This window comes from Syngnathus typhle, linkage group LG19, assembly GCF_033458585.1.
Source record: "Syngnathus typhle isolate RoL2023-S1 ecotype Sweden linkage group LG19, RoL_Styp_1.0, whole genome shotgun sequence".
Classification (NCBI taxonomy): domain Eukaryota; kingdom Metazoa; phylum Chordata; class Actinopteri; order Syngnathiformes; family Syngnathidae; genus Syngnathus; species Syngnathus typhle.
In genome coordinates, this window is record NC_083756.1 from 2,224,294 (window position 1) to 2,247,935 (window position 23,642).

Below are 23,642 nucleotides of genomic sequence, written 5' to 3' on the forward strand. Positions count from 1 at the left end.
TTGCTTGTTCTTTTTTGGGGGGTTCAATTTAATTTTCATCCCCTGTTCGTTTCCTGCCACGCTGGCATTTTCAACAGTAACCATGATGATAAGCAACCAAAATATTTTTGCCTGTCATGTTTCTTTTTTAAATATGAATGATCCTCTAGTACTTTTTTTAAATAAATACAGTTAAAAATAACAATAGGGTTGAAAAATTTATAAAATTTAATTATAATTCATTTGTGTAAATTAATTAATTTAAATATTCAATTCATTTTAATTTAATAAATACAGTTAAAGATAAAAATAGGTTCTAAAAAGTTTATAAAATGTAATTATAATTTATTTGTATTAATGAAATAATTTGAAATCTTAATTCAATTTATTATTTTTTTTCTTTCAGAAACACTCAATGTGACTATTGTCTTCCTGTATATCTTAAAAGCCGAAAGAACAAGCTATTGTGTTTGCGTGGTGAAGGCTACCGATTGCTGACTATCCCGCCTGAATGAATCCCGCCTGGGAAAAGTCGTGTTCACACTCTGTCTAAAAGGCTTTTTGGCGAGAGCAAGGTGACACTTTAAAAGCTTTTTCTTGGACGCGAAAAGCTGCTTTCTACACAATTGAACCAAGAAGTCAAATTGCATTAGGGACGCACAAGTAGACCCAAAACACAAAAAGACTGAATGACGTGTTTAACTAATCGGCCTGTCGCAACAACCGGAAGTCAGCCTGACACAAAAAAGTCATCAGTGGCAAAAATTTGGGAGAAAATAATGCCTCATTTTAAATAAGTAAACAGCGACGCTTACCTTGCGCGAGCTAGCTTTCATGTTAGCACTGTTACCTGCTTTTATTCTGCTAGCTTTCTACTTCCTGTTTTGTTTTCCCTGGCAAGTCTGCTATGTGTGACTCTCAAATGTAGACGATATTGTTGTTATTGGGTTTAATTTGTTAGCCCTCAAAGTAATAACAACATGCAAACTTTGATGGTTGATGATTTAAAGTAATGACCTCGAGAACTAAACAAAAGTAGAGTGTCTCATCACTCATTAGCCCCCCCCCAATAACAACTATCTGCACCATCTAATGTTCAATACTTTTACCGTAATGACGCACTGACTCCGAGACGCTAATTTGCGCGGCGCTCCTGTGTGAATATTTGAGCGTTACTGTTTGTTATCTCCCCCCCCCATCTCTCTCCCACGCTTGTGCGCAGCGACATAACCTCGCCGTAAACTCACTCAAGCCTGAAACGTGTCACCTCCAAATCAAAACCCGCCGCTTTTTTACAGCAGACGAGGGGATTCTGTCGGGAATCATTGCAGACACGCTTTTTATTATTCTTGCTTTGTTCCGCTGGCTCCGAAGAAGAAAAATATGTCAACGTGATTTCTTCTGGGTGGCAAAGAGATTTGCAAATAAAAACATTTTCTGGGAAGTTTGAAGCTCGCCTGCTGTGTCGTGCTCACTTTTTGTTGTGCATGACGTGTGGGCGGTATCGGGGTTGCTTATGTTTTTTTTTCTTCATCTGATTGCCTGCTGCCAACACTAATGTGTCACCTCTGGAGAATTGTCGCGAAAACTCGCAGAAAAGAAAATTTATGTTGGACAACTTGGTTGAATGGACTTTTTTTTGTGTGACCTTAGATCGAGCCACCATCGTGTGAGCCGTTTGGGGATTGGAGGTGAAGGCAAACCTGCGCATCATCATGTCCTAATCCCGGAGAGGCGTAATCCCAGATTAGGCATCATCATCATCTCTCTGGTGAGGGGCGTGGCCGAGGCCATCATGCCGGTTTTGCCATGATTGCTTGTGTCGGAGCCAGAAATGGCCACCACGAAAAGTTGATTCCTCTGTGTGTGTGTGTGTGTGTGTGTGTGTGCGCGTGCGTGCGTGCGTGCGTGCATGCGTGCGTGCGTGCGTGCATGCGTGCGTGCGAGGTGTAATCCTGAAGGGTCAGAGTTCGGCTTCATGCTGCTTGCCTGGCTAAAAGAGCAGATGGGACACACACGCACGCACACACACACACACATATACACCTGCTGCCGGCCCGCTTTGAAGGGCAAATGGGAACATTGTCATTTCAGCTCCATGCAATGCTTTTTAAATTATACTCCATCTCCCGAGAATATACTTGCACAGTATTTTCAATTTAGTTGAGTTTGCTACTTTTCATCGATGTCATTCTTTGTCTTCTTGTCTTTGTGAGTTGATGACAGACGAAGGGAAATGACGAGCTAAAAAGGCGACGCAGTCTTCATTTTTCTGCGCAGGTGCGAGAGTACAAAACCTTGGTTGTGGAAGAGAGCATAGCGGTTAGCCTTCCTTGCTTTGGCTATTCTGGTCCGAACTAGTCTTAAAAAATTCATACCACCTCTGGAATGTGTCATTAATTAATCAACTCATCTTTTATTACTTTAAAGTCAACGACAAAAAATTGCAGCTGCGGTCACGCCTTAATTCACGTTTAATTGTGCAAATATGGATGCGATGCGCTTCCATCCCAAAATGGAGTCCGATAAAAGCGAGACCATGCAGATGTTCCCTTTTGTCTCCTGCAGATTTGTTCCAAATCGAGGCCGCCTAATCTTACTCGAGCAGATTATACATGTATTAAAATCCTTTCAAATTGCACGTTTGCGGCGCACAAGCGAGGAAAGCAGATTAGCGACATGTCGAGACTTTAGAAAAATGCTGTACTGACAATTTAGGAGAAGGTACGCTACAAGCAGCACAACTATACGACAATCACTACACTTGTCGTGGAAGTGACCAATTATGACACAACACGATTAATTGTCATTAATTGTACAAAAGTCTCTCGACATGTTGCGACGCAGGAGGACCCGCGCGGTCGCATGTGAGCCCCGGCGGGCTTGTCACTGAGGTTTAGCCGCAGGTCGACTGTGACAGGGTTGCACCTCAATTATCGAGTATCATCACCTCTGTCTCGGCATCTTGTCAGCCAACAACTACTTCCTTCCACGCGCTGCCATACAAACCAGCCCGCCACCCCTTCTCAACCTCACTGGAGGATGCCCGCGAGGATGTGTGGGGGGAGGGGCGACTCATAGACATTCGGTTCATACTGTTAGAATATTTCATCATCTGGATGCTTTTTATTAAATGTGAATCATCGTCTCTTGATATATTGAGATCACGTACAATCCATTTCAATTTATCACACCAGCAACAACACTCAGTTTGTCTTCTTAACGACAAATCCAACAGTCGGTCTTATTCCGATCGTGTCATGTTTTATGCATCCGCCTAAACTAATAAGGTCAACTAGCAGCGAAATGGCTGACAGGAGCGTGTATGTCGGAACAATGGCCACGCGTCGCACACAATAGGGCGGGACGCGCAATGAGTCAACGTGGAGGTGTGCGTCCAGCTGGAGCCCTCCGCCCCCGGAAGGTCACCAACCGCTCGCCGCCTCATGAAAATGGATGGCGCACGGGGGGGAAAGTTGCTTTGTCACACAGATAACCCCGACCCGTGGCGGCCACCTTTGTTTTTGTTTTTTTGGGGGCGGCTTGCATCTCACTTGCGACAGTGAAGTGAGCTCTGATCCACCGAGTAGATGCAAGTGGAGGATCAAAAAAGAATCATTGCTAGTTGTTAGCACAACTGTGGCATTTTGCATTGCTTGTTAGCATTAAGCTAAGCTCCAAAGGTAAAGCGAATATATCATTTTAGCAATATAATAATAATAATAGTATGTAAAAAATATTCAAAAGGACCCTACTATAATGTTACGTGTGTGTTTCTAGACAAAATAGAGACAGAGAGAGGCTAAATTTCAGTGTGTGACCGACAACAGCGCTTTCTGTCATAGTGCACCTTCACGCTCATTCGCGTTGCACCATTCTGTTTTGTAAATGAAAAACAAAGGGGGGGGGGCAGCGGGATTGGGGTTAATTCCACTCGCCACCCAGGCCGGAGGAAAAGTGATTGATTTGTGTCGAGTGTATGATCCGGGGCCGCCCTTTGATGGGATGCTTTTGTGGCGTGGGCACAAAAGGCGCGTGGAACCATCAGTCAGCCGCCATTGTTGGCAGTGTTCATTGTGAAGGATCCAGGTCGCCCTCGGACGGGGGCTTTATTAGCAGTCAGAAAACCTCGCTGCTCATCTCATCTACCAATGGAGGTCATTTGGCAAAAAAAAAAAAGAATCACCAATCCTAATCGTCAGCCTTTCATTAGTGTTTTGAATAGAGTGTTAGCATTATGTTAAAGAGAGCGCTGGCTAATGATTAGGGGCGGTGTGTCAATGTTATAACCATACGTATAAATATACCGTACAAATTTACAATGTAGAAAAAAAAAGATGTCTTTGGTCTCATGTGGCTGAGAGAGCAATGTGCTATGTTGCTCCAAAAAGGAGGCGAGAGGGAGGAAGTAGGTGGAGTGGGGGGGGACATTGCTTTAATCTGATTAGACCTGGCTCAAATCCCAACCAGGGACTGAAGTGCAGCGCTTGCGGTTTGCGAAGGGTTTACGCTTAAATCTGTCCCATCGAGATAATCTCACCCCCAGAAACAAATCAACGGCACTAAAGACATAAGTCACTCCCATTACACAGTTATTAGAGGAAAGCGCTGCACGGACAGGCACAAGGCAGAAAGAAAATTCAGTTATCCCATCGATTAATCAAGTAATTGAATACAAATTTATTTTGCTTTATTAAACATAATAATATTGTGCCTGACCAATTGTGTTGCTATCCTCACATTCCAATTACAGTATCTGTGACTTTGAATGTGTCTGGCTTTGCAAGCGTTCAAAGTAAAATTTCATTCTGGATTGCTCACGACCAGATTATATTACTGTAAAACAATATTTTGAACTCTTATTACCGGCCACCGAGTCCGCGTGCAACATTCCCATATCAGTTTGCGCTCATCCCTCCTCCGTTTCATTTCAGCCCATCTAAATTAAATGTAAAAAAAAGAAACCTAATGCAATTTTGCCGGAGTAGAACACATGCAGCGGCTAATTGTGTTCCGCGCTACGGTTCCCCCTTCGTCCCACCTTGGTTCCTCCACTTCCATCGCTCTGCTTTAACTAGCCACGCGGCAGGTGTTTGTCTTCCCGCACCAGCGGGCCAGTTGATGACCGCAGTCCGGCGCCGCGAACCGCTCTCCGTCCTTGCCGAGAACCCCCACCCCACCCCCGTAGATTTTAGCTACATTTTGCTACTGCGTTTGTGTGTTTTATCTGCGGTCCACACACGTTGCTACATAATCCGAATGAGGAAAAAGTAGCGAGGAGGCACAACGTGATAAAAGTGGTGCTTTGGCGCCTTCTTATGGCATTTATCGTGTCAAAATCAGCCTGAGACTTTGATTTAAACAAATTAAGGTAGTGCTCCTAGTGCTTAATCAAAATAGTAAAAAAGTGAATGTCGCAAAATGATGCGTAAAGGGTTAAAACCTGGAAGAAAAAAGCGCCACGCACGCCTGATGAATTATTAATGAGCCGACGAGGCGCCAGGACGTTTGGCCAGTGTCGTGGCTCGCCTTGACAAAAATCCGCATTTACTTCCATCCTCCTGCCACTCCTAAACCCCCCCCCCCCCCCCCACAACCCCCCCCCCCCCCCCACACACACACACAAAACTGGTTTGATCCTGATTGCGGACGCTGCAGCTGGCAGTTTCCACAATCATGCGCAGCCTGCACCCCCCCCCCCCCCCCCAACACGCCGTCGATAATATGGACGGCAAGGCCAGACCGGCTGAATCATAACCACAAACCCCTAAAATTGCCAGACCCCTCCACCCCCAAACGAAAACTCGCTGCATCTCCGTAATCCTAATCTGTATGCAGACGCTTCGCAGCTCCACGGCAGCCATTTTGAAAAACAGCGGCTTTTGGTGTAATGGTGGAGCGCGGCGGCGGAGAGATTTCAGAAAGGAGAGGCGGCTAACGTTCCGGCGCTGCCGGGGGAGGGCGAAACGTCTCCAGCGATGCGGGGGTGATTTCTCACGGCAGCCCAGTAAAGTGTTCCCGGGTGAGGTGGAAGGAAAGAAATTCAACATGCCGGGGCGCAAAAAGTAGAAAAAGACGAAAAGAAGCGCCCTCTGGAAAAGGGAGTGCGGATTAGGAGGAACCGTGTCATCGCAACGTTTTTGTTTTCCCACTCGGCTCCAGGAAACGATTTCTTTTCGCGATCCGCCGCTTCCCGGCCTGACCTGATTTGTTGCGCTAATGGAGTACTTTGAGAGTCGGGAAGTGTTCCTCATCCGTTGGCGATGAGATTAGTGGATCCGAGTCCTCGCCGACCGATAGAATTGGAAGTGAGGAACCCAGAAGCGTTCTGCTTACTAGCAATAAAAAAAAAAAAAAACGCAGAACATTCCGACAGTCCACAAGTCGCCACTTGCGCGTGATCAGTAGAAATTCATCTGCCGCCAATGCTGCTTCGTTCCGTCACCGATCAATCGCTCACGCGATCGATGGAGAAGGACTCAAGGCATACGTTTTATTATTATAATCGAGTTTTGGCCGTCGTACCGCAAAACTATAATATTCCCAAAGACTTTGCAAAAGTGACGTTGCCTGAAGTCGGAAAGTTCTTTGCTGCATTAATTGCGCGGGTGTACGGCGAAGAGAGGAAATGCCGACAGCGGTCTCCTATGGCAAACGATTAAAAGTGTCCGGGAGGTAATAAAACAAGGCTGGATGCGTATACGTTTCCATAGCAACGGGACTAAATGGGCTCAAGCGCGCCACGGGGAACAATATTGCCGGCCAATTAAGCGAGTCTAGAATGCACCGTGGCCTTATCACCAAAAGGTAACGAGAGCAACTTTGATGTATTTAAAGGAGCGAGCCTTCTGTATCCAAAATGACAAGAATCATCCTCATATGATTCATATTTGACACTTTTGTTTGTATCGAACTTTTTCATGCTAAAAAGTCAGTTAAACACTCAAACGGACAAGATATCCCCATCGAACATTTAATAATTACATTTCTTTTGAATAGACTTGAGATTTGTCATCAGCATGTATTTTATATTTCATACAGAGCAGCAATTCACTTCTCAAATAATTTGACACTCGTGGGCGTGACAGGAATAAACCAGTTTTTTTTCTTCATGGAACCCCGGCGCACAGATAAATCATTGCATGGCAAAGCCATTGGAGGAGAACAACGTCAAAAACATTAAACACCGAGCGCTAATGCATATGTGTGTGTGCGCGTGCGTGCGTGCTTGTGTGCGCGCGCTATTATTTTGCACCGCCAGCCTTCCTTTGACCTTGATGTGACGCCGTGCCCTCTGCCGCTCTAGCAGGCTCGCACGGTGTGCCCTCCTGTGGTGAGCCAACACATCATTAAAGACACACACACCCACACACACACTGTCAGAGAGCTGATCAATAGTTCATCGGGCTGCTCGTCAACACAGCGAATTAGCTGAACGTGCCCAGTCATGTTGAGCGAGGCTGTCTATGGAAAAAAACCTTTAGCTCCATCCATCCATCCATCCATCCATCCATCCATCCATCCATCCATCCATCCATCCATCCATCCATATCCATATCCATCCATCCATCCGTGTGTGTGTGTGCATGTGTGTGTGTGGGGGGGGGTGCGTGTGTGTGTGGGGGGGTGCGTGTGTGTGTTAGCGATGATGTAGTCACCTCGACGCCTGGAGGTTCCACTCGTATCATGCGCTCTTCCTCCGCTCTGCGCTCGTTTATGATTCCTGCCATCCTCGCTGAATGTTCTCTTGCGTGCGTGGTGCGGCGTTGCATCCTACTTTTATTTCCGTCCCGCTGGCCTCCGATGGGCCTCCTGAGGAATTGGGGGTTGCGGTCTAATCCCTTTAATGTTGCCGTAATTGCGGGGAGTCGCCCTCGTATATGCATGGGTGCGCCATATTGTGCACTTAATTGCCTGCCGTGCGAGCGTCTTCTTTTTAGATGACCAGTGGGACGCACTAAAGGAAAAAAAAATCAAGTTATAGTGCTTCAGTTTACCGTTACTTAACTGCAGATGGCACCCGACATGTATTTGAGTTGAGGCGTTTATTTCTTATTAACAGAACTCTGTTCTGTTTGTCGTCATCACAGAATTATTTCAGCAGATTGAGCACGCAGCTTGTGGAAGGGGGGGGAAAAAACCAAACAAAAAACGAGTCAGGCATCTTAAGGAGGAAGCGAGGTCTTTTTTGCAGAGAGGTGAGGCGTTACGAGACAGACGGCAATCACAAATCAAGCATTCCATTTTGCAAATAATCGACCGCCGGCGCCGGCGGCAATTATTACGAATGTGTGTGTGGTGGGGGTGTATAACGGCTAGGATGTTTGTGTAGCTCACTGGGAGATTTAATTTTCGGTGGGTAATTGAAAAAGAAAATGGCTGCAATTCAACTTTGCTGTTCTGTATTAATTATAAGCGGCATGCCTGCGTGTGCCGTTTCACACCCAACACATTGCGCTCCTCCTGGTGTGCTCACTCTGGCCACCAGAGGTCAGTATATTATAAACATGGAGACACACGACTGTATATTGTTTTATGCAGAGGATAAAGAATAGATGCCCGCGAGTACAGTCCTTTAGTTGACATGTAGTTGTACCATTTGTCAAAATTCTCATTTTTAACACCATGTCATTGATACTAGTTTTCATAATAAAATCAATCAGAATATCCGTACCCAAAAATTGAACTAAAAATAACTAAAAACAAAATAAAACTAACTGAATGTAGAAAACAAGATTCAAGCCAAGAAGCTCCTGGTTGTTGAGAGGGCTGATCCTGATTTTCTCCGTGTTTATTTATCTCTCAGCTCATCACACTTTGAGTTTGACGAAATCCCCGCTACACTAACTGCGCGGCAAGAAAACAAACAGCTGCAATTAGCTTTCTCACACATACACACACACACGGAGAGCAGAGTGAAATCAGCAATCACGCCCAGAACCAACACACACATCTAACCCACGACAAGGAGTGTAAACAATGCGGTCGCCTACCGTCTGCTCCCCTCTGATTGGCTGAAAGGATGGCGGGGGACGTTTGCTATTGATTAAGGGATAACCTCAGGTCTTACCATGTAATTCGTAGCTTGATTTCAGACAAAGCCTTCTTGAAATTGCGAGTGTGACACCGATTGGGCGTTGCTTTGGGTACCACATATCTCGGTGCTTTTGTTATTAACCAGCAGGGGTGAAAGTGCAGCTTTCATAAGCCATCGGCTGCTTACTTATATAATCAACATGCAACGTGGCCAGTTCGGGAAAAGTGGGACATTTTACACCTTGGTCGAGAAATGTGTCAACAGGAACTGGGACTGAGCTTTGAAACTCATAGGCTAATATTTATCAAATGTTTAAGGTAGGCCGAGATAGATGGGGGTTTTTTGGACCGGTTTTAATATTTGGCATAAAGATCCGATAACCGATTAATCAAAAGAATAGACTGTACAATGTAAGATGAATTTTAGGAAGAACATTTTTTACAATACTTGGCCCTGTAGCATTTAACCATCCACCACCAACCCAGGCTAAAGTTAGCCCCGCCCCTCCATACAAAGATGTTCATCTATCAGTCAAGATGATTCACTCAAACGTAGTTCCTTGACACCAGTCGGCTACATTCCTCTTGCTATCCTGTTCATACGTCAAAGCACGACTTCTACCTTCCTCTTACATTTTCACTTTTTATTTTTTTTTACACATTCACACAAGCCCCTCCATGAGTTGTCACCTAATCGTGGTGGAGGGGTTTGCGTGCCCCTATGATCCTAGGAGCCATGTCTGGGGCTTCATGCCCCTGGTAGGGTCACCCATGGCAAACGGGTCCTAGGTGAGGGGCCAGACAAAGCACGGCTCAAAAAGCCCCTTATGATGAAAAAGATATATGGACACAGATTTCCCTCGCCCGGACGCGGGTCAATGGGGCCCCCCTCTGGAGCCAGGCCTGGAGGCGGGGCTTGAAGGCGAGCGTCTGGTGGCCGGCCTTCGCCCATGAGGCCCAGCCGGGCACAGCCCGAAAAGGAAATGTGGGTCCCCCTTCCCATGGGCTCACCACCTGTGGGAGGGGCCAAAGGGGTCGGGTGCAGTGCAAGCTCGGCGGCGGCCAAAGGCAGGGACCTTGGCGGTCTGATCCCCGGCTGCAGAAGCTGGCTCTTGGGACATGAAATGTCACCTCTCTGGCTGGAAAGGAGCCCGAGCTGGTGTGCGAGGCAGAAAAGTTCCGACTAGATATACTCGGACTTGCCTCCACGCACAGTTTGGGTTCCGGTACAAGCCCTCTCGAGAGGGGCTGGACTCTCTTTCACTCTGGAGTTGCTCACGGGGAGAGGCGTCAAGCAGGTGTGGGTATACTTATTGCCCCCCGGGTGGGCGCCTGCACATTGGGGTTCACCCCGGTGAACGACAGGGTAGCCTCCCTCCGCCTTCGGGTGGGGGGACGGGTCCTGACTGTTGTTTGTGTCTATGCACCAAACGGCAGCTCAGAGTACCCACCCTTCTTGGAGTTCCTGGAGGAAGTGCTGGAGAGCGCTCCTTCTGGGGACTCCATCGTTCTACTGGGTGACTTCAATGCTCACGTCGGCAATGACAGTGAGACCTGGAAGGGCGTGATTGGGAGGAATGGCCCCCCCGATCTGAACCCGAGCGGTGTTCTATTATTGGACTTCTGTGCTCGAGACAGATTTTCTATAATGAACACCATGTTCAAACATAAGGGTATCCATGTGTGCACTTGGCACCAGGACACCCTAGGCCGCAGTTTGATGATCGACTTTGTAGTCGTGTCATCGGATTTGCGGCCGCATGTTTTGGACACTCGGGCAAAGAGAGGGGAGCTGTCAACTGATCACCACCTGGGGGTGGGTTGGCTCCGATGGTGGGGGAAGATGCCGGTCCGACCTGGCAGACCCAAACGCTCTGTGAGGGTCTGCTGGGAACGTCTGGCGGAATCCCCTGTCAGGAAGAGCTTCAACTCCCACCTCCGGCAGAGCTTTTCCCACCTCCCGGGGGAGGCAGGGGACATTGAGTCCGAGTGGACCTTGTTCCGCGCCTCCATTGTTGAGGCGGCCGACCGGAGCTGTGGCCGTAAAGTCATTGGTGCCTGTCATAGCGGCAATCCCCGAACCCGCTGGTGGACACCGGTGGTAAGGGAGGCCGTCAAGCTGAAGAAGTAGTCCTATCGGGCCGTTTTGGCCTGCGGGACTCCAGAGGCAGCTGACAGGTGGCCAAGCGGAACGCGGCTTCGGCGGTTGCTGAGGCAAAAAGCCGGGTGTGGGAGGAGTTTGCCAAGGCCATGGAGAATGACTTCCGGACGGCTTCGAGGAAATTCTGGTCCACCATCCGGCGTCTCAGGAGGGGGAAGCAGTGCAACGTCAATACTGTTTACAGTGGAGATGGCGTGCTGCTGACCTCGACTCGGGACGTCGTGTGTCGGTGGGGAGAATATTTCGAAGACCTCCTCAATTCCACCTACACCCCTTCCATTGTGGAAGCAGGGCCTGGGGACTCTGAGGCGGACTTTCCAATCTCTGGGGTCGAAGTCACTGAGGTAGTTAGAAAACTCCTCGGTGGGAAGGCCCCGGGGGTGGATGAGATCCGCCCGGATTTCTTAAGGGCTCTGGATGTTGTGGGGCTGTCATGGCTGACACGCCTCTACAACATCGCGTGGACATCGGGGACAGTGCCTCTGGATTGGCAGACTGGGGTGGTGGTTCCCCTCTTTAAGAAGGGGGACCGGAGGGTGTGCTCCAATTACAGGGGAATTACACTCCTCAGCCTCCCTGGTAAGGTCTATTCAGGGGTGCTGGAGAGGAGGGTCCGTCGGGAGGTCAAACCTCGGATTCAGGAGGAACAGTGTAGCTTTCGTCCTGGCCGTGGAACAGTGGACCAGCTCTTCACCCTCAGCAGGATCATCGAGGGTGCATGGGAGTTCGCCCAACCAGTCCATATGTGTTTTGTGGACTTGGAGAAGGCGTTCGACCGTGTCCCTCGGGAGGTTCTGTGGGGGGTGCTTCGGGAGCACGGGGTACCGAGCCAACTGATAAGGGCGGTTCGGTCCCTGTATCACCGATGCCAGAGTTTGGTCCGCATTTCCGGCAGTAAGTCGGATTCGTTCCCAGTGAGGGTTGGACTCCGCCAAGGCTGCCCTTTGTCACCGATTCTGTTCATAATTTTTATGGACAGAATTTCTAGGCGCAGCCGAGGCGTTAAGGGTGTCCGGTTTGGGGACCTCAGCATCGCGTCTCTGCTTTTTGCAGACGACGTGGTGCTGTTGGCTTCTTCAGGTTGTGATCTCCAGATCACTGGTTCGCAGCCGAGTGTGAAGCGGTCGGGATGAGGGTCAGCACCTCCAAATCCGAGTCCATGGTCCTCGATCGGAAAAGGGTGGAATGCGGATCGGGGACGAGATCCTGCCCCAAGTGGAGGAGTTTAAGTATCTTGGGGTCTTGTTCACGAGTGAGTGGAGGATGGAGCGCGAGATTGACAGGCGGATCGGTGCAGCGTCGGCAGTAATGCGGACTCTGTACCGGTCCGTCGTGGTAAAGAGAGAGCTGAGCCAAAAGGCAAAGCTCTCAATTTACCGTTCGATTTACGCTCCTACCCTCACCTATGGTCACGAGCTATGGGTCGTGACCGAAAGAACGAGATCCCTGATACAAGCGGCCGAAATGAGTTTTCTCCGCAGGATGTCCGGGCTCTCCCTCAGAGATAGGGTGAGAAGTTCGGTCATCCGGGAGAGACTCGGAGTAGAGTCGCTACTCCTCCACGTTGAGAGGAGCCAGATGAGATGGGGAGGTGTTCCGGGCATGTCCCAGTAGGAGACCCCGAGGACGACCCAGGACGCGCTGGAGAGACTATGTCTCTCAGCTGGCCTGGGAACGCCTTGGGATCCCCCGGGATGAGCTAGATGAAGTGGCTGGGGAGAGGGAAGTCTGGGAGTCCCTCCTGAAGCTGCTGCCCCCGCGACCCGACCCCGGATAAGCGGAAGAAGATGGATGGATGGATGGATGGATGGATGGATGGATGGATGGATGGATGGATGGATGGATGGATGGATGGATGGATGGATGGATGGGTGGGTGGGTGGGTGGATGGATGGATGGATGGGTGGGTGGGTGGGTGGTTGGATGGATGGATGGATGGATGGATGGATGGATGGATGGATGGATGGATGGATGGATGGATGGATGGATGGATGGATGGATGGATGGATGGATGGATGGATGGATGGATGGATGGATGGATGGATGGATGGATGGATGGATGGATGGATGGATGGATGGACGGACATTCACACAAGCTCCCTAATTGTCGCACAATGTGTAAAATGAGAAAGTCGTCAATCTCTGCGGGCGGGAGATATGCCGTGCGGCACGCTGCATAAAAATTAATACGCGCTATCGCACCAGTGTAGGTTTTGAGATTATATCTTTGCTTTGTTGGCCTACTTTATTGAAATTGAGCATTGCTGTTGTAACTTTAGCATCCATCTTTTCTAGACCTTGATGGCAAGACTGGAGGTCAGCTCACGTGAAGATTAACACATACACATGCAAACACACACTGACCCATCTTCTCCTCTTTCAACAATCTTGGTATTGGATGTCAGCATTCATATTCCACCCATGCTCTCTTTTCTAAATGATTCTGTGTGTATATATGTACATACGTATGTATATACAGTATCATACATATATGACTCATACGTATATTACATATTTATTTCTAGCTTTATTGACACTTCAGTTAATGGCTTGGACCATTTTTTAGATCAGCTGTCAGTGGCCTCTTGTCATACCTAATTATTATTTTGACATGGTCTATGCATCTACACTGTTTATTTTCTTCAGCATAAAGCCAGAAAAAGAGTCATCGGGTGTAGGAAGGCGAGGTGTGCGGTGAATCTTGAGCTATGTTGTATACGGTGCACATGAAGAATAGCAAGCATGGGGGAGTGTGGGTGGAGGAGGAGGAAAAGAAAAAAGAGGAAGAGGAGGAGGAGGAAGAGGAGCGCTAGGATCGATAGCACTGCTACAAAGAAAGACCTGTCCGTTTGCTGACTTGCCAACTTAAGACAGCCAAGTCTTAAGGCCTCTGCGCGTTGTCTGGCAGTTTCTGGCATATGCACTACATGCAGCCCCTCCACACAGGGCAGTATTTTTTGGGGTGTCAATGCACACTAAGATGCTTTATGAAATGGCATACACACAAAAGGTATATATAGCTTGCATAACTTGCCTATAAGGAAGGACATCAAGTGTGTAAACAAAAGCATCAGGACAGGTGCTGCCACCTAGCGGTCACTTGCGTGAATGTAATATGGAGACAAGATAATTTATTAAATAATATATATTAAATTATACAATATTTAATTGTAATACTACATATATTTAATTTTAGCATCACTAATAATATTGAATATTATATTGATTTGTATATTATATTGTGTTAAATATTTATTTTTATTATTTTTATTTATTATTAAAATAACTTGTATTTTAAGAACTACGTTTTAAAATATATTTAATTTAATTTTTATTATTTGAATGTTTTGTAGTTGTGTATTTCTATTTATTGGTGACATTTCCCATCATGATGCCTTGAAATTGTCTCTTGCAAACATGCAGTGCCTCGAACATAATGCAAGTACTTTATGTTGGAGTCGACGCATTCTGCCGAGGTCAACGTTAAAAGCCCTCACAAAGGTTTAGCGCTTATAGATTGCACGGCTGCAGACGCTATAGAAGAAAAAGGTAAAGAAAATTTATGCTTCACGTTGTGTGAAGTTGGCCTGGGGGGAAAAGGACAGCGATTCACATGGAAGGTCACCTGCGCTGCTATTCAGATTAAAATGCCAAAAGTCTGCGTGTATATGTGTGTGTGTGTTTGTTTAAAAGAAATGGCTAAAATGAGACCAAGGCATAACTGCTTAGAAAGAATGGCAGAAAAATATAAAACATCTCTGTAAATCGGCCATCTTTGTGGAATGTGTAACTGCTCAGGTTCATGTATGTCATGTGTGACATTAGGCGCGTGCGTGCGTGTGTGCGTGTGTGTCAGTGAGTGCCTAAACACGTTGACCATATCTGTATTGCTTGCCGTGGGACTTTAAGTGCGTCATACGACGCCATATTTGTGGAGTACATAGCTGTAAAAAAAAAAGCCGTAATTGTCATGAGGATGCGCACATAAAAGTTAATCGGGATGCATTTTTACGATGTCTGGAAACTATAACACCGCTTGTAAGCGCTTTACAGTGTTGCTGAAATGTTGCTGCGCGCAATGTAGCAAATCAGCCACACAAAACGGGCATTTTTTTCGGGTGAATGAAACTCGTGAGGGACATGTTCATCATTAAAATCATTAAAATCATAATCCGGTGCTTTGTTTTGACAGGTTTAAAGCAAATATGAGCTGACGAATGATCTTTCTCGTGGGAGCTCGTGGCATGGTGAGAAAGGGTGCGCGGCTTCGCTTGTAATGAGGTAACTATGGCAGCAGACAGCCTCACAAATGGCAGCAAGTTGTCAATCAAAAGCTCACTTTTTTTTTCTTCTTCGCTTTCTTCCCTTTTTCGCTGTGGCACGAAGTAAAAAGCCCACTGATGATTTCGTCTGGTTTTATTTCTTAATTTAGCGCCTTGAAAGCGCAAGCCATTATACTTAACCTTGTCCTGCCTTTGACTATTATGTTTATTATTGCCGTTACTAACCTTTTCCATCCATCTATCCATTAGTGACAAAACGGGACTAAAAGTGGATGTTCTTAAACAGCCAGGGTATTTTTTATGATAAATTTGCTGTTCACGGTAAAAGTGGCAAGTGTGTGTCCCCCCCTCCAAAAAAAACCCTCCTCAAGGTAACAAGTCGCCAATCCAAAAGCCTGCAGTGTTAAAATTACAGCTTTCTTCGCCCCACCTCCCTCCCTAAACGCACACAATGGGAGATTTTTCACACTCCCGCGCTCACTGCGCAGCTTAGTCGAGCTGGCATTGGTAAAGCAGCTGGCTAAATAATAATTAAAAAAATAAAAAGCTGTGGAGTCACAACAAGTGCTTCTAGTCCTAGTTTAATTGGCTCTTGGGGAGTTGGGCTTGCTGTTTATAGGAGGCTTTATGTTAGACCACAGAACAAAATAATAGTGGACGGATGGCGTCCTCTCGTGGACAGATGCGGTATGTTGGACTTAGCACATAAGGCTAAATATCCCAAAATGAAACTACAATTACTGTAAATAGAAGCGGTAAATTGTCGTTGTCTTTGGCGACTTTCAATTTGACTAAACAAAAGTAATTGCCTGTCAACCTGAGCAGAAGTAATCAATGGGGCGTATGTTAACCGTCAGCTTTAATCATCATCCACTCAACTTGGTCTAAATCAGTGCTTCTCAATTATTTTCTGTTACGCCCACCCCCCCTAGCAAGAAGAAAACTATTCGCGCCCCCCCTCCCCACCGTGACTATCCTAACTTGTCTTGTAAGTCGTAAAATGTTGCACTGTCGCAAACGTCACAGAAGTAACAATGAGAGCGCCACTGCCCCCTGCTGTGAAGATGCGCAATTACACTTTATTCTAGTACTGCCAAAAAAAGCGCCTGTTCCCCAGGGTCACACGCGCCCCCCCAGGTATAGCACCGCGCCCCCCCCTTGCTATTTGAGAAGCACTGGTCTAAATGAAGACAAACATAAATTGTTGTTGTTTTTTTCGCTAAACACGGCTCATTTCTTTATTGTCGCTAGTGAGGTCGGCCACATTCTCCTCAGACAGAAAGCACTTGAGAATCACAAGAAAGAAAAATAGAAAGAAAAGATGAGCCTGCCGTTGCATTCTTTTGGTATGCATGTTGTTAATACATCCTCTGATTGGTGTGATTGTGTTTCCCCAATGAATTAACTCACCAGAATACTGATTCCAAACAAGAGAGGATAAACATGATTACAAATAAAAAATGAAAACAAGATGGTGTCTAAGTAGATTAGTCAGTTAGTTGCAAACTAAGTTAAAAACAGTGGGGGGGTGGGATGAAAGTGCTTTCAAAGCAGCCGACTTTGAAAATGGAGACACATACACGTCGAGCGTTTGTCGTCATCCTCGCGGCGAAGCGACTTTTGCCGCACTTGTCGTTGTTTTGAAGGTCCAACGTCAATGCCGCATGTCTGGGTTTTTTTTTTGCTCAGCGGTTAGGATTTATTTCGACCACGTTCCTGCCAAAAGAGAGAGAGAGCGAGAGAAGACATTATTGGAAGGGTCACCAACAGCCGCCAGCTTGTTTGGATTCTGTCTGAATAGCGAGCGACAAATTTTAGTATATGTCTGCTTATCCATTTCTAGTCTTGGTGACTAAACTGTGCCTTTAGATCAAATCGCAATTGATCGGTTGCTATGGTGACACTAATGAAAAGACACCACAGCTGAATGAAAGCTTTTGTGCGGCTGACCTGCACACTGATAACTCCGGGCGTCGTTACTATGAATATACTCAATGTCTTGATTATGAGTAGAGCAGCACGCGCTTTTTGTTTTTTTAACTAGTGTACTACACGTCCCCTAATCCAAATTATTTTTTGTGATTTAAAAATTGCATTTGGCTACATCGCAATGTTGATTTGAATTCGATTAATCCTTCAAGCCAAACACCTTCAGCCTTAAAACCGAGAGTGTGAGTAAGGTTGCGGACACAAGCTCGGCGTTCAAAGAGAGCTCATCAGCCTGCATCTGCCTTTGTCTCCAAACGGGGAATGCCGGGAATGCGGGCTATTTCAACCCCCCCCCCTCCCTCCAACTTCCCGGGTATCCCTCTCAGACTGGCGAGATGGCTGTCGCTAAATTGGGCTTCTAGTTTTTATTTATTGATTCAACACTGCTCATCAGCAAGCATGACATGCCGGGAACTTCCACTTAACCAGACGGAGCAGGTGGATCAGCTGATTCTTTTTTTTCCAGGCGATAACTCAGTGAAACGAGTGTGTGCGTGTTTGAGGGAAGTGCCCCGCTGACTGAGTCACATACATGCAAACAAGTTGCAGTACACTCAGATACTTCAGATGATGAACTACTCTGAAAGTGTCTCACTTTTTTTTTTAATATAAATTTCACACACCTGTTGTCGTTGATCTTACCTTCCGCATGGCCTCCTCTTCTTCCTGGCGCTTCTCGTAATGTGCAAAGTCATCAAAGATTGAGGTGGTATGCTTGTAAGTGGCGATAATTTTAAGCACTTGCTTGGCCTTCTCCAGGGGCACCTCCTGAGTGTCCCTAGAGTTGGTCACCGGCTTGTTGTCATTGTTCTCCAGCCGGATGTGTCGCAATTGGTTGTTGGGTACGTCCTTGATGAAGGCCCACTTGACCTCGAACTTGCCCTTCCACTTGTCCTGAGACCAGACACCGGCGTAGGCGTTGTAGTCCACCGGCGAGCGCATCTCGGCCACGCCGCAGAAGTGGCCGCTGCCGTTGACGCTGAAGAGCAGGTACAAGGGCCCCTTGCCGCCCAGCGAGCGGTAGGCCCCGTCCAGACGCTTGTTGCCGTGTTCGGTGCTGCACCAGATGGAGTACTTGATGGAGCGGTGGATGTCGTCTTCCGAATAGCTTTTGATGATGAAAACGCGTCCATTTTTCAAGTTCCACTCAAACTCTTTGGGGTTGTAGTTGTTGAGGGCGCGCAGTTTCTCCAGCACCGGGTGCACTTCGCTCGGGCACAGCGAGGCGCTCACGGGGATGCCCACGCCGAAGCCGTCGCCTCGGTTCCTGGGAGCCACCCAGCGGCTGGGCGGCGGGCCCGGCGGCTGGGGCTGATGCTGATGGAGGGCCTGCAGGGGGCCGGGGTGGGAGAGGTGCAGGGGGCCGTGGGGGAGCGGCGGATGGTGTTGCGGGGACTGGAGGGACTGGAGGTGGAAGGGTTGGTGCTGGTGTTGAGGCTGATGGGGCAAAGGGCTCTGCAGCAAGGCCGCCGGCTGGGCCAGAAGAGGCTGCTGCACCAAAGGCGGCGTCGGCAGCATCGTCTGAGCTAGCGGCGACTTGTTCAGGGGGCCCTTGTCGTCCCAGGTATCAATGTTCATGTTGTGCTTTATGGGCGGCGGAGGGATGGCGGTGCCCACCATCCCCATGTTGGCTTTGGGCTTGGCCTTGAGTTGCGGCTTGGCCGGCTTCTTGGCCACGGCCGCCCACGAGCCCGGTTTCCCTGCCGACGAGCTCGCGGAAGGCGGGAAATTGTTGGCCGCCATGCTGCTCATCCCGGCGGTGCCCAGTAGGGGCGAGCCCACCGTTTTGGTGACGGCCGCGACCATGTCCGTACCCAGTTTGAGCCCCGCCATGCTCTGCTCGATGCTGTTCAACACCGGCATCTTACTGAGCTGCGCATCACTCCCGAAGCCAGCTTGTCCGTCGGCAATGGCACGGCCCAGTGAGCTGGGCGCGTAGCCATAGCTATTACTGTAGACGGAGCTCTGCGTGGACTGACCCTGGGACACGCTGGTACCCCAGGTGGAAAAGTCGGCGTTGCTGGGGAAAAAGTTGAAACCGTGCTGGCCCAGGAAAGGAGGCGTGTTGCCCAGGGCGCCCGGCTGGCTGAACACGCCATCGGGGATGAAGTGCGGCTCGCCATTGCTCATTTGTCCGTAAGTGGTCAGGTAGGGCATGGGTGGGTCTCCCGCTGTGGACCAGGCGGCCTCTCCCAAAGAATACGGGAATCCGATGGACGGCGCGTAGTAGCTGGGCATGTAGGGATCAGACATGGGTGGGTAGCTGTTATCCTGCGTGGTGAAGACATCGAGAAGACAGATCAAATGAATGAATGCCAAAGGATGTCTTTGCATCTGTAACGTCACTTTTGAATGGCACCCTATATGCTGTACATTGACCGGTTCTTTGCAGCGAGGACACGGCGCATGGGCGCAACGATCGAACGATTCCGTATTACCTGATTTGTCTGGCTGCTTATGTAAGGCTCAAAGTCATCGTCGTTCACTCCGTCCTTTTGATGCATTGATCCGTTTTGCACTGCGTGGAAAAGAACGCATCATTAAATCACCGCGGGAATAGCACACATGAATATTTCATTTTCGGTAATATCCGTGCAGCCATGTATCCTGGAAAACGAGGGTACATTTTTGGACCAGAATGTACCTCCACAGTCACTTACCTTTATTTCCCTGTCCTTTCGGTCTCTGGAATGGTGGAAAAAAGATTGTATTAGCACAATCTTCACCGACCTATGGAACAAGGCACACCACCAAACTAAACCAGCACAAAAAGTGGATAGGAAAGGTTTATTGTGTACCTCTGGCATCTAGTGGAAGAGCATTTGATCATTCTATCCGTCAGTGTACATTGCTGGCTTAGATAGTACCGGTAGAGCAAGGATGCATTATTTGCCGTGAATAAATCATTTTCGGACGGATGAAGTGAAACTGAATGACTTCTCAGGGCACACCTGATGATTTCTTACGGCTCACTGGCTGAGAATGACTGCCTCAGCACACGCATGATGCTGTGGTTTTATGTGGATGAGCATGTCAGTGGCTAACTGGAGCTTGCAGCCTGCTTGGTTCTTATTATTAAGCCGATGTCAGACGCCGATGCATCCTGCTCAAAGGTGCCGCATCGCCGACCGGCTTCAACCGGCTCCCACCATGAACGCGGATCGGCCTGCCTGCGTTTCCAGGCGGCTAAACAGCTATCGCATATCTCAGCCTTTTTTTTTTCTTTTTCTTTTTTTATGTGGCATCCCCAATAGGATTGAACTGCTGTCGGCAAACTTTCCCAGCAATCCAGCCCGCCTACACGAACCGATTCCCGGCCTACCGTCAACCGAAGCTAAGCGTAGCCGAAACCGACCTGCTGGTGGTCCACTGTGGTCGCAGACATCCTCCAGGAAGCGGGGCCGATGGCTGCTCAGCACACTCTCCGTCCGCCCGTGTGCACTCCTCCTCCGCCGCGCGCTCTCCCTCCCCTCCCGCCTCCCTGCCTCAATTCTCCGGCTGTCCGATCCCTCCGCGAGCGTTTAGGCAGCGGCAGCGGAGACCGGGAGCACACGACGTCGTGGCTGTTTATAGACGACTAAATCCGCCCGTGAACGAGGTGGTGTCGGAGCGAACGGGGAGCAACGCGGGAGTGAGTCAACGGAAAAGTGACGAGCGTTTTACGGGAATATCGCCCCCTGCCATCTTCCACAATGGCGGACTGGCTTCTTTTTTTTTTTTTTTTTTTTCGCAGAGTCCCGCTTCCGCTCCGCTCCTCCGCTCGGTGACCTTCCGCTTGTGACGCTCTGAGTCATGTTCCACTCTGACACTTCACATGACAGTCACAAACTCACCAGATGCCCCACAACTTTTTTTTCATGATAGCTAAATTGAGCCATTTGAACAATTTAAAGCCCCCCCACCGTCCTTTAGCCTACCCTGCTTCGACTAGCACTGGTGTGTTAAACCGCTAAACCACTTGCGATCAACGCACTGTTATTACCTATAAATTACGACCCTACACAAGAGTCAAGTTTTATGTTCGAACAGGCAAGCCTACACTCCCTTCGAGTTTGACTATAACAGAGTACAGTGTGTGACTCGTGCAACATCATATACCCGCACTCCGGCCAGCAGTTTCATTCACTTTCTATTCAGAATACTCGGACCTTTCAGAAGTTTCATAAACCTTTCAGAAATTATCTTCAAATGATGGATGCATAGAAACCAATCTCTGAAATAAGTACAACGTGCGCATACTTTTGCCACGTTGACACGCTTAGCGCCAACACATTCAATATGGCGGACACCCAGCAGGTGAAAACAAAACCCTCGGCGGGATCTAGAAGCGATTACCTTGAACGAGATTTGGAGGCCATTTCTCGCGAGATCTTCTCATCGGTTGTTTGCTCTCCAGTATGGCAGTCGTCGCGCTGAGGTCTTGTCGCAAAGGACTTTCGCGTTTTTTAAGCCATGGAAACTTCGCCGCTTCATCTGTCACACACTCGAAAGGTTGGTACGGTTTTTAATTGTTGTCTCGACGTGCTAAACACGGCTGGTAATCGCTCGGGGAGACACGAGGGGGTGTGGCTTTGATGGACTGCGTCGTTTTAAAAATCTTGAGCTGTGCATTTTGTGGTCGTCACTAAATTAATTACATCACAATTTGATTAAATCTGATTGTCATTGATGCCTTTATCCCGTCTTTGGCTAGTCTTAAACATGATTCCACCAGTAGTGAAATTCTCTTGAATAGTTTGTCTTCCACCTTGTCATGTTCTCTCCATGTTGACATTTACATAACATGCTATGTACGTGTGTGTCCACCAGGAGACAGAAGACACAAGTCCACAGTCCAGTATGCCACCAGGCCGGATCTTCCTAAATTGGCCTATAGGAGGGTGAAGGGCAAAAGTCCTGGCGTGGTCTTCCTGCCTGGTTACGGGTCCAACATGAATGGTCAGAAAGCTGAAGCGCTGGAAGAATTCTGCCGGTCACTCGGACACTCTTACCTCAGGTGAGCCATCAGAAAGAACGCTTGTGTAGTGAGCTTATTCAGGCACGTTTGATGGTGGTGTTCTGCACCTTTTTGTACTCACACAGGTTCGACTACACTGGACACGGGCTCTCAGAAGGGGTCCTAGCAGAGGGGACCATCGGCACGTGGAAAAAAGATGTCCTTTTTATGATGGATGAATATGCAGAGGGCCCACAGGTGATTCGCATCCTCAAAGAGTCATCAAGAGTGTCATTGTCTTGCCACTAGTTGTCACTGTGTTACCACACTGCCATGAGTTGAATGCTCAAAGGACACACCATTAGGTACAAGTTGTTGGTTCTTGCATCATATACTCAACCGTGCTCTTGTGTGCTTGTAGATACTTGTGGGCTCCAGTATCGGAGGATGGCTCATGCTGCTGGCTGCCATCGCGCGCCCGGAGAAAACGGCTGCCCTGGTGGGCATCTCCACTGCCGCTGACCACATTGTCACCTCGTTCAACTCTCTTCCACTGGAGGTGGGACTGTTTTCACGTGCTGTCCAATGCAGTGCTGCCATAATTTTGAAGCCTTTGTCTGACTCGTCAATTTTGTGCCGCATAGACAAAGATGCAGTTGCAGGAGAAAGGCGAGTGGACGCTACCGACCAAGCACTCTGAGGAGGGCTTTTACAATTTCAGCATGGACTTCCTGCACGAGGCCGAGAACCACTGCGTGCTGCACAGTCCTCTCCCGGTCACGTGCCCCGTGCGCCTCATCCACGGCCTGAAAGACGAGGACGTGCCGTGGCACATCTCCATGCAGGTGGCCGACCGCGTGCTGAGCGCTGATGTGGACATCATACTGCGGCGGCACGGCCAGCACCGCATGTCGGAGAAGGACGACATCAAACTCATGGTCTACACCATCGACGACCTCATAGACAAGTTGACCACCTTGGTGTGATTACAAGGTACCGGGGCGCCGTCGAAAGACTGTTTACTACCAAACAAGGCAAGTTGCTTCTGCCAAAAATGACCTTCAGCATCTTTGTGTTTTGTTTGCATATAAGTTGTGTTTCAGTACTAGACGGGTCACTTACTTCTACTGTTGCTTCTCCTCCTCCTTCCGTTATAATGACACAAGTCTATAGAGTTCCTGTGCCTTTTCTTAAAATCACATTTCACCCTTGTGGGCCCAATAAAATCTCTGCACACTGTCAGTGCAGCTCTTTCTTT

At 48.3% G+C, this 23,642-nt stretch overlaps 2 protein-coding genes across 4 annotated transcripts; one reads left to right on the forward strand and one right to left on the reverse strand.

Annotated features, from left to right (window-relative positions):
- Nucleotides 1-16,660: 16,660 nt before the first annotated feature.
- Nucleotides 16,661-21,204, reverse strand: ythdf3 (YTH N6-methyladenosine RNA binding protein F3). Of its 3 annotated transcripts, none has more exons than XM_061265174.1 (5): nucleotides 20,804-21,204; nucleotides 20,109-20,178; nucleotides 19,887-19,966; nucleotides 18,091-19,719; nucleotides 16,661-17,175 (listed from the first exon to the last, which is right to left on the reverse strand). In XM_061265174.1, the coding sequence occupies exons 1-5, from the start codon at nucleotides 20,831-20,833 to the stop codon at nucleotides 17,152-17,154; spliced, it is 1,833 nt and encodes a 610-aa protein (XP_061121158.1). In that variant the 5' UTR covers nucleotides 20,834-21,204; the 3' UTR covers nucleotides 16,661-17,151. The 3 variants fall into 3 exon arrangements, with proteins under 3 accessions (XP_061121158.1, XP_061121159.1, XP_061121160.1); XM_061265175.1 differs by having other exon boundaries at nucleotides 20,109-20,133; nucleotides 20,804-21,201; XM_061265176.1 differs by lacking the exon at nucleotides 20,109-20,178 and having other exon boundaries at nucleotides 20,804-21,202.
- Nucleotides 21,205-21,781: 577 nt separating this feature from the next.
- Nucleotides 21,782-23,626, forward strand: abhd10b (abhydrolase domain containing 10, depalmitoylase b). Its single transcript, XM_061265179.1, has 5 exons — nucleotides 21,782-21,939; nucleotides 22,258-22,444; nucleotides 22,531-22,642; nucleotides 22,806-22,943; nucleotides 23,029-23,626. Exons 1-5 carry the CDS (start codon nucleotides 21,846-21,848, stop codon nucleotides 23,368-23,370), a joined length of 873 nt encoding a protein of 290 aa, XP_061121163.1. The 5' UTR covers nucleotides 21,782-21,845; the 3' UTR covers nucleotides 23,371-23,626.
- The last annotated feature ends 16 nt before the right edge of the window (nucleotides 23,627-23,642 follow it).